The sequence below is a fragment of the Lampris incognitus genome, chromosome 9 (assembly GCF_029633865.1).
Source record: "Lampris incognitus isolate fLamInc1 chromosome 9, fLamInc1.hap2, whole genome shotgun sequence".
Classification (NCBI taxonomy): Eukaryota; Metazoa; Chordata; class Actinopteri; order Lampriformes; family Lampridae; genus Lampris; species Lampris incognitus.
This window is the reverse complement of record NC_079219.1, coordinates 27,554,966-27,565,753: the sequence shown is the minus strand read 5'-3', so window position 1 is coordinate 27,565,753 and position 10,788 is coordinate 27,554,966. Positions and strand designations below refer to the sequence as shown.

The following is a 10,788-nucleotide window of genomic DNA, read 5'->3' as shown; positions in this document are numbered from 1 at the left end:
TGTACAACTTACCGTGTGTGTACTGCATGTTATATATACATGGCATTACAATTTGTGTGTGTGTGCGCACGCATGTGCGTGCATGTGCGTGTGTGCGTTATTGAGACTTTTGCAGATGGATTGACAGTTTTTACAGGGTTGGTGGTGATGATATATGATTTTGCCACATTTAATATATTTTTACCATTATCGAAATGCAACGTGCTTCAAATCCTGCATGGACAGGGACAATGACTTATCCATATAGTGATCAGTTCAGCAAACGAGCTCCTATAAAGTACCTCAATGGGAGCTAAATCCTATATGGAGAAAAAGGGTCAATTTCCCAAGCAGGTCTTGCCACTATTGTTTGAAAAGGACTGTATATAGATAGAGGACATATATTTTGACAAGGTCTTGCAGCCACCAAGGCCACTTGTGCTTATGTTTAAGTGTAAGGGAAAAATACTGTAAAGGGAACATATTTAACTCGGGACAAGTTTGAAATACTTTTCTGTGTGTATTCTCCCTGACGGAGAATAGTAATACACTCTGTTGCCCACTTCACATGCAAAATGTTGGACAAATAACATCTGAGAACACTGACTACTAATAACAGCTCTGTGTATCCATGCATCTATTTGTGCTTCAACAGTGGACATGGGAAATGTACTTGCAAAATATAGCACGAGTATTTGCTTCATCTTCTTCTGTGGCCTTTACTTTTTAACATTTTTGCCCAAAGGCCAGTTTCATTGCACGTTTTATTTTTTTCTCGTTAATAGACTATACGTTTAAAATATATATTTGTGGGTCTCCAAAGGAATTGAATCAACAAGTCCAGTTGCACTCGATTCAATTTCTTTGGATAACCATGACCTGGATTAATGAGAACATTCACAGACTTATATTTGTGGGGTATCCGGGTAGCGTAGCGGTCTATTCCGTTGCCTACCAACAACCTCCGGCTTGGTCGGGCGTCCCTACTGACACAATTGGCTGTGTCTGCGGGTGGAAGCCGGATGTGGGTATGTGTCCTGGTCGCTGCACTAGCGCCTCCTCAGGCGGTTGGGGCGCCTGTTTGGGGGGGAGGGGGAACTGGGGGGAATAGGGTGACCCTCCCACGCGCTACGCCCCCTGGCGAAACTCCTCACTGTCAGGTGAAAAGAAGCGGCTGGCGACTCCACATGTATGGGATTAAGCACGTTGTAGTCTGCAACCCTCCCCGGATCGGCAGAGGGGGAAGGCTTGGAAGAGTGGGGTGATTGGCCGGGTGCAATTGGGGAGAAAAGGTGGGGGAAAAAAAACATTTGTTATATGAGTGAGTGACTTACTTGTGCAAGTGTTCCTGTCTGGAGAGCGCGTGCCATAGAAGCCCGGGGGACAGGACGTCATACACACCCCGATCTGCTTCATCCCAATCCTCTCCAAATGCATGAAGAAGCGCGGCTTGCAGGACAGGCAGCCATTGTAGTCAGAGCAGGTCAGACAGCCACCCTGCTGACACCCCGAGCTCACACCGGAGATCTCTGTTGGCACAAGTACAGCACGAATCTTAAGATAAGGTAAAATATGCAAACGGATAAGCACAACAAAAAAAACCCTCAACATGTCATTTTACACTTAGTTGCTTTATAGCGTTGAACAACCCCTCTAGATCAACACATGTAACCATCTACATATTTAAATATGTGCTCTTCACTGAAGGGCTTATAAAAGTACAGGGTCAGTGCTTTGCTCAAGGACACCGTCTCTTTTTGAAACACGGATGGGCATTAAGGACACACTCGTTGCTGCTGGTGTTGAAAATAACCAGCAACACTCGGGCAGCCTTAGCAAGGAGGTCATAAAGCACCTGAGCAAGGGTAAGGAGCCAAATGTGAAACTTAAACATGCAGTCCGCTTTAATGATATACCCCTCTGGTCCTCTGGTGAAGCCAACAAGGGGGTCGTTTTACATATATTCTGCATATGCGTCGTACATAATCTAGTGGTGGAACAGGCACAGTGGGAAGAGAGTTCACCGCAGCATGAATAACACAGGGGCTTGTGCTGTACACACCGACTATTCACTTTCAATCACATCCGTTTTGAACATAAAATGAGAGCACCTATAGATGTACGGCAATTACTACTTTAACTAAATGTGATTGCATGAAAAAAAGCAGAAAGAGAAGAGACAACATATTTCTAGACCCTGTGGAATGATGATGTACTCCAACATGTCTCACTGCTGAGGACTTTTCCCCCCTAAATTTATGTCTGATTTTTCCCTTTTTCTCCCAATTTAGTGGCATATCGATCCCTATTTTAGTTCAAACACCCACCCTCGTACTATATGCGTTCTCCAACGCATGCACACTGCGGCCGGCAGTCTCGAAGGAGGCGAGGCGACTCCAGGCCTAACCATTGCTTTCTCCGACACACATTGAGACGCATTCATGTGACGAACACAAGTCAACTCCGCCACCCTCCCGAAGGGTTAGGGTTAGAGTGCTTCGTTGAGTCCGGCCATAGTTGGATCTGACGAGACCGGGGCGCGAACCCCGGTCCCCAGTGGGCAACTGCATCGATACAAAGCCGATGCTTAGACCGCTACACCACCGTGGACCCCACTGTTGAGGGTCTTCAATAAAACCTCATCCATTTGTCCACGAGGAGGGAATTCTTTATAAAATCTGATATGTGGTTCATATCTTAGTCACATGAGCTCTTTATCTGAAACATTTGCATGAACTGTTAGTCTCTATCATAATATATCTTCCTAACTGTATTTTCCTTTAACAATCTCGGCTCACTCCCTTGAGACACAACGGAAGTCCAACTTGCAATATCCCATGTATCTGCCAACTCCATAGTCACTATGCCTGCATGCAGGGAAACTCATTATGCTTGCAAAAAACAGAGGTCATGACATGTATACTACCTTTTATGATGATCCAAATGCAGATCGTGTTATAAACGTTGTATAGTGGGCCGCACGTAAAAACCAAAACCCCAACTGTAATAAAAACCCAACACATGGTTCTGCAGGATGTGGACCATCCTTGGATGAATTTTGCATAAGCAATGGAAAGCTTTCTCAGCTATTGTGGTTCACCATATCAATCGATTCTAATCGATTTTTGCAGACACAGCCCTCTATATATTCAGCGTGTCATGAGGTTTGGGTGGATGGTTATGCTCCCAGCTGTGGTTATGGCAGTGTAGGCTAGTTGGAGTTAATTCCAAGTTGTGTGTGGAGATCAAATGGTGACAAATCCATAGTGGTGGAATTTGACGGTCCAAATGAGAACTAAATTATAACAATCAAGAATGGTCAGCTGTATCAGGCATGCTGGGGGGGGGGGTACAAGATCTAGCAATAAGACACACAATGTTAGCATTACAGCCTTTCAAATATGTCAGATTTCAGGGTGTCTGGGTGGTGTAGCGGTCTATTCTGTTGACTACCAACACGGGGATGGCCAGTTCGAATCCCCATGTTGCCTCCGGCTTTGTCGGGTGTCCCGACAGACACAATTGGCCGTGTCTGCGGGTGGGAAGCCGGATGTGTGTGTGTGTCACTGCACTAGCGCCTCCTCTGGTCGGTCGGGGCGCCTGTTCGGAGGGGGAACTGTGGGGAATAGCGTGATCCTCCCACACGGTACGTCCCCCTGGTGAAACTCCTCACTGTCAGGTGAAAAGAAGCAGGTGGTGACTCCACATGTATTGGAGGAGGCATGTGGTAGTCTGCGGCCCTCCCCGGATCGGCAGAGGGGGTGGAGCAGCGATCGGGACGGATCGGAAGAGTGGGGTAATTGGCCAAGTACAATTTGGGAGAAAAAAAGGGGGGGGGGGCATTTCAGATTTCTCCTTTAAATGTTGTTCATCATTGGGACACATTGATAAACGCATTATATGTATAATGACCACATACTCTCAGCGTACTAGATTTTGGTTTCTTGGCTCTGTCTCAGACAGTTGAGTTGCTATCTCGAGGAGCACATCCACAAATCACGCAGACCATTGTAAACAGAGACAAACGCAATACCTCTTTGTAACAACTGTTACCGAAAAGTCACATGAGCCGTAACACGATTACGCAAAAGTAAAACAAAACATTCCCCCCCCCATTCATGCCTCTCGAGATACTGTGGAATTAGTCAAAAAAGGAACACAACAACTAGATTTTGATTAGAATATAAATCCAAGCTGCAATCCCCAGAGCAAAATTACTTGATGTTACGGACTAGCATGCTAATACCATCATGTGACTCTTATCCCATCCTAAATTATGTTATGCTATGTTATCTCTTTTTTTTCTTTTTGTTTGTCCTATGAACACAGATTGTCTGTAAACTTCTTCCCGAAAGAAACAAAGATCCTCACAGAGGCCACCATTGGAGAAGTCCTCCCATCTTCTTTCTGTACATAATGGAAAATTACTGCAGGACTGTCTCAAACAATTCGTTTGGAGGGGTGGAGCAACAGCACCAGCGGTGCAGCCAGCATGTAAAATGTGGCCCTACTACAATGATGTGTTGCTTTGAATTTTAGGAATATAGTGTGTGTCCCGGTCGGACTTTTAAGACGGTGGTTTGAATCACGGTGCACATATGGGTTGAGTTTGGATTCGATCCTGCTGCATGACTGCGAGTACATCATCCCATAATACACTGTGCTATAGGATTCATGTCAGTTAGCCAGCCTGTCATGGCAATGAGCAGACCAAAAGGGGAATTTATTGAAAACATGATTTTGAACATTTTACCCCTTTGAGGATGTTCTTAATTTTATTTTCCAGACACTTTCTAGGCCTCAAAAGGGCATACAGCCACTTCTGGGATTTTTTTTTTTTTTTGCAAACCTACAAATAAGTATATATTCATCCATCCATCCATTATCCAAACCGCTTATCCCACTCTCAGGGATGCTGGAGCCTATCCCGGCAGTCAGTATAAACCAATTGAGCCACTGTGTGTCGTATCCTAAAGGAAAGTAAATATTGTACTTAATGATCATGGGACGTTTTCCAAGAGAGAGGTCAAAGGTCAGATGGAATGTAGACTGAGCCATAAAGGGCAATAGCTTCACATGCTTTCCATGCATGTAAATAATGTGCATTGCAGAAGTGGTTAAAAGCTGCACCGCTGCAACAAGACGGCAACAGAGACAACATTTTGCAGTCGTGGACTCGTTCAGGACGATGGATAGAGACCTCCGCTGACAGTGGTAGTAATTTACACTGCACTCATATGAGCAGTTTCTTGTTTTGTGTTGATGTATTATGTTTTTATAGTTGTGTTTTTTATGTCCCATTATCTCCTAGTTTGTGGGATAATTTGGCAGACTTTGTTTTCCATGGATGATAGCCAGGGTTCGAGGGATGAATCATTTTGACGAAATAAAGAAAGCCCAATGTAAGTCTTTAAGTCTCACCCAAACATAACCTCTTTGTACGGTTACCTGAATTTCATACGGTTTTGTTGAAACCCATTTAACTCATTATTCTGCATAAGCTTACAAACGCCACTTTCTTTTTTTTTAGAAATTGACAAAAACCAGGTGTCCTCATCAAGGATGGCGATGATCTTTGTGTATTTCACAGCATGTGTCCAGTTGTTTGGCTTGGGCTCAAGGACACGATTTGTTCATATCAAGTGTATTTTTGTGCAAACAATGGACTCAAACCAACAAAATATTAAAAAAAATGGACATATGAGGCTTTTGCATGGACACCGACAAAATAGATTTAGCTCATACGTCCTCCATGAAGGCTCCCGAGATGTTTCTTCTCCTCAGACTGGCCATTCCAGGTGACCGGCTGAAGTTGGCCCTTTTTCTTCTTTTTCTCAGGTCAGGCATTTAGCCGCCAGTTTGCCATCGATCCTGGATATAGTGTTTGACATATCTCAGCAATCTTTACGACGGCTGTCCGTTTGCCCACATGTGTTCCTGCCAAGCTGCCCTGATTCACTGAAGTCTTAAGATGGAGGAACTTGGCCTTGCTCTTGCACTTGCACTGGCACAACCACGGTTGGGAAGCCAGTGGCTTGCATAACATACGCACAAACACTCACACAACCTCAAATATACACGCACCAAATGCAAACGTGTGGACATATACACACATGCACACATGTGCACATACACACAGTTATCTTCTAGTCATAATTCATTTACCTTGTGTAGTTAGCATCCAGTCATCCATATATATACAATTGTTTTCTTTTTTCTTTTTTTGGGATGCATCATCGTGTACAGGAAGCATGGAGCGCTGGTCCACTCTTCAAGCAGTATTGTCGACCCGACTGACTGAATGGTCATTGACTCCCAGCTCTTTCCTACCCTGCCTTCATCTCTCTGAAGTCTGTACTCATTCACCCCCTCATCCTCTAATCCCTCCATCCTCCCTGATATCTGTGGATGTGTTTGATATCTGTGTCCTTCTGGCATGGTGGGAGTTTGGAGGGGATACATGCGCTAGTCAGACGGTACTTAGCCAATCTGCAAGGCAGGAGTTCAATTTACGGAAATGCTCGCCCTAAGCCTCCGAATTCCTCAAACCAAACTGAGCTGGTGGCACTTATTGTACACCAGAGAGGGTTACTGTGGGCATATGGATATACCTTAGTGTTAAAACATGAGTAAGTTCAACTTTCAGCTCAAAATACAAAGTGAGAATTTCAATATCTCAGTCTGCAAGTTGGGCAACAACAACAACAACATACTGCTGCTCATGCCATATGGGGACCCTCAGAAGAGAGGCCTCTGGCCCATTCTGGTTCTGAGCCACGCTTTGACAAACCAGGGGTCAGGGAATTGCACGCAGACCCTACTTACTGTCATTTGTCAGTGTTTCGATGCTTTCCTTTATACATAGTCTGTGCATGCCTATGCTCTCTTCCATTCATATTCTTCTCATTTCACAGTCATTCAAACATTTTGCAGAGAGAATCCTAATAGTTTTTCTATGAAGTATAAATGTATTTAGACATTTAACAAATACACACACACACACACACACACACACACACACACACACACACACACACACACACACACACACACACACACACACACACACACACACACACACACACACACACACACACACACACACACACACACACACCATATATGCTATATTAATTCTGTGGGATTTTCTACATTTCCCCCCCTTCAGGATTGATCAGCAGTGCAGAAAGCATGCAAAATGTGGGGCTTGCAATATTCCCATCTATACATGTATGCATGTTAATTTTCTTTCTTTCTTTCTTTGTATCCAATATGAATACGTCTCAAAGTCACCTTTGTGGTTTTGCAGCAGTTCAGCTGAGGACCGCTGAAGTACAAATGCTGTGCTGAACGAAATTACAGTGTGGTGAATTGAGAACAACTGCCTCCGGTCTCAGCTTCACGCACAACGCTGCAGAGCTATTTCTTTGTTAAACATCTCCACTCCAGTGCTCATGAGAGATATTACAAGAGCAAAAAAAAAAAAACTATAGCTGTTTTGAACTTGGGAGGTGCCCTTCAAGGCTATATATGTTATGGCATGAAAAGAGAGAAATGCAGGGAGAAGTTTGAGTCACAGGTGGCAGGGATAACAACATCACTCCGAAGGCTGATTATTGTATATCGCACACGGTGTCTGGCCACGTTGGCGAGTGATACATGGAATATTCCAGTTATCCTGTACACTTAGTCAGAAAGCACATCTGGAGACCCTCAGTGATAAAGAGTGCGTAGGAAGAAAACACAAATATACTTTATTGATACTTATTTCATAATGCCACGGAAAAAAAAGGTCGTTGCTCAAAAGACGAGACACAATGTTGGACCGTGAGAAGATATATGGCATGTGTGAAATGCTATGGTATTTTTTCTTCATAGCATTTTTCAGTAAAGAGCCTCTTTGTTCTCTTAATGGGCCCGACTGTAAAACTATTGTCACCCCCCTATCTAGTAAAACCTGTGTAGCAAAGTCAAACAGCTACCCCCCCCCCTAACAAGCGCTGCATGCTAACACAACAAAAGTTGAGGGTAATGCTGAGTGAAAAACTCTCTCTCTCGCTATCTCTCTCTCTCTCTCTCTCTCTCTCTCTCTCTCTCTCTCTCTCTCTCTCTCTCTCTCTCTCTCTCTCTCTCTCTCTCTCTCTCTCGCTCTCCCTCTCTCTCTCGCTCTCTCTCCCCCTCTCTCTGGTGCGCGACCGCCGGATGAAACCTTTCTCAGACATCGCGGGACGGGTGTGAGGAACAATAGAGATGCCATTGTGAGGGCTACCGGTTGTTTGGCCGCACAGCTGAGAGCCGGGATGGCCGGGATGGTTCGTGGAAGGTGATGGAGGAGTTACTCTCACGACGTCCCTTGTTACAAACGGAGCCCCGCGCGTCGTGTGTGTGCGAGACGCGCGCCGCTGCTCTCGCCGCTAGAGAGCGACGGCTGAGAGGTGATGGACAGCCGTAGCGGCAATGGACCGAGCGTGGATCACTCTTATGGTGATGTTGTCCATGCGTACAGACAAGCTGTGTGATACGCGCGAGGGAACCGGAAGCACTCGATCTGACAACCAATTAACAGGTCTGAACAAACTGACCGATCAAAATCTTGACTCACTATTAGGATGAGAACAGCCGACAGTATTTCTGGCTACCAAGTTTCATGGAGATGATGGCCGAGTGCGTTATAGCCACTGCGGAACCTGCCCCCATAAATTAGAAGTTTATGTTTGACTGTTTTACTTCTTCTGCTTGGCCCGTTATTCGCTTTGTGCAAAGCAGCCTACCACCTGTATGCAAAGGATTTACCTTTGCGCCGTAAACAGACAAGTTAAAAAAAGAACAACAACAACAACAACCCAGCCTTATCATTATTGTTACCCCAAATTTGTGTTGGATTGGAATAAAATCGGACAAATAAAGGGCCTGCGCCGTGTCATCACCTGGCCTGGCACCTTTACGCAGGGCTTTACTCACGTTTGTGTTGCCGGTGCCTGGAGCTGCTGTGCTGCTGACAACCAGTGTATTCCATGCAGTGCAAGATGACTAAAGCAAAGGAGAACAGTTGTAATTGCATAGTAGCCCGGGGATTAGACTCGAAGAGCCAATGTCAATGTCCACCAAATCACTTGTCAGCTATGAGTCCGCTGCTCCCCCCAGACAGGGGCAGTGGCTGTGGATGTTAATGGTATATATATATATATATATATATATAATTCCTAGACAGAGCAGGAGCCCCAGCTCGGTGCAGACGCATGGGATATGTAGTGATGGTAGGGAGCAGTGGCCCAATGATGCCTGGGCCGCTTAGACAGTAACATCCTGGATAGACTCCTCATATGTGCCAGGAAAGCCAGACTAAATCAGGTAGCGGTTATCCGAGCAGGAATCAAGAGTATTCCCCCACAGGGGAAAAAAAAGCGAGATTATCATCCGCGGGGTGCAAGAGGAGAGCAGAACAAATCATCTGGTATGGCTCAAAATAAGTTTAACACGATTTAAGTTAAGAAGAGAAGAATAATCTTGTATTCCAGACTGATGTTTCTGACTCGCCCGGGGATGCGCCGTGCGTTCCGCTGTGCGTGGAGGAGCGCCTACTCTACCGAACCAGGACGAGGTCCCGGTGTCCCCTCAGCATCAAAGACGGAACCGAACACACAAAAAAAACCTGCAGCGGGTCACAAGACCCGGCACCGATGGCCGCAACAGCAAGGCGCTAGAGTCAGTCGCGTCGCAGGCTGTACCGGTGGTTTTGTTGTTGTCTTTGATTGGATTGTTGCGGAGCCGAGCAAGGCAATTGAACCGAAGTAAAGCTCCGCAGCTTCAGCGCTTTTCTGCTTTGCGTGCAGGACCCATTCACCCTCTCCGGCTGGCCCGCTGATGACTTCAGCCCTCTGCCGTCTCTTTCACTCTCTCTCTCTCGCTCTCTCCCCCTATGAGCGATCCAAAGTTTATTTAGAGGGCAAGCCCCCCACGTCAGAGAGAGAAAGGGGGTGGGGGTGGGGGGGGCGCAAGAGAGTCGACACAGAAAGTCCTTACAGATTTGATTTATCTGTGTTTGAGATGTATAGATCTAACAGGTTTTTTTTGTTTTTTTTGGCAGGTTTAAGCTGACATCAGTTTCGATGGGTTTATCATCTGAACATTGCGTGTGCTACTGACTTTCAATTAGTCAAACGCAAAAGCATAGCTTTAATTGCTTAATGAGCACAAAGTCCATAGCTACCTGTGAGCCTTGTTGAACGTGTTATATAGTCTTCATTTGGATTTCCCTCTTTGTTCGGTGACCTCTCCCTGCAACATCGTTCAGACGGACAGTCCTGTCCACTCGCCACATGTAGTTGTGGTCCTTAACCCCCGAGAACACTCTGACACACACGGTGTGTGCGCGCGCGCGCGCGTGTAAATGCGTTTGATTGTGCGTGTGTAAGCGTGAGAGAGAGAGCGAGAGTGAGAAGAGAGCGAGAGAGAGAGAGAGAGGGGGGGAGAGAGCGAGAGAGAGAGAAATGATGTGATATGATAAACGACACGATACTTACTTGTGCGTCTGTGACGCAGAGTACATAGGCAATCTTGGCAATGTCGGTGTGCACCCTTTTTTATGACGTCCGACTTTGTTTATAAGTTAGATAAGGGAAAGGGAAAGCGGAATATGACCAACACCATTAGTTAGCGTAGCAGTGAGGGAGGGGATGTTTCTGCGGAGCTGTACATACATTTCAAAGATTGTGCAAGAAGGTCAGGGCTTGCTAATTTTCACACAGAAACTGACTGATATGCTGCTATGAGGTAGGCTGGAATTCCTCCAGCCTATCATAGGTAACT

The 10,788-nt window shown here is 45.6% G+C and overlaps 1 protein-coding gene across 1 annotated transcript in view; it reads right to left on the bottom strand.

Moving 5' to 3' along the window:
- rspo3 (R-spondin 3) overlaps nt 1-9,511 on the bottom strand; it is an 18,040-nt gene extending 8,529 nt beyond the window's left edge. The window contains 2 exon segments of the mRNA XM_056286963.1: nt 1,314-1,508; nt 8,941-9,511. Coding sequence (XP_056142938.1) covers nt 1,314-1,508; nt 8,941-9,040 — 295 coding nt within the window. The 5' untranslated portion in view covers nt 9,041-9,511.
- Nucleotides 9,512-10,788: the final 1,277 nt, after the last annotated feature.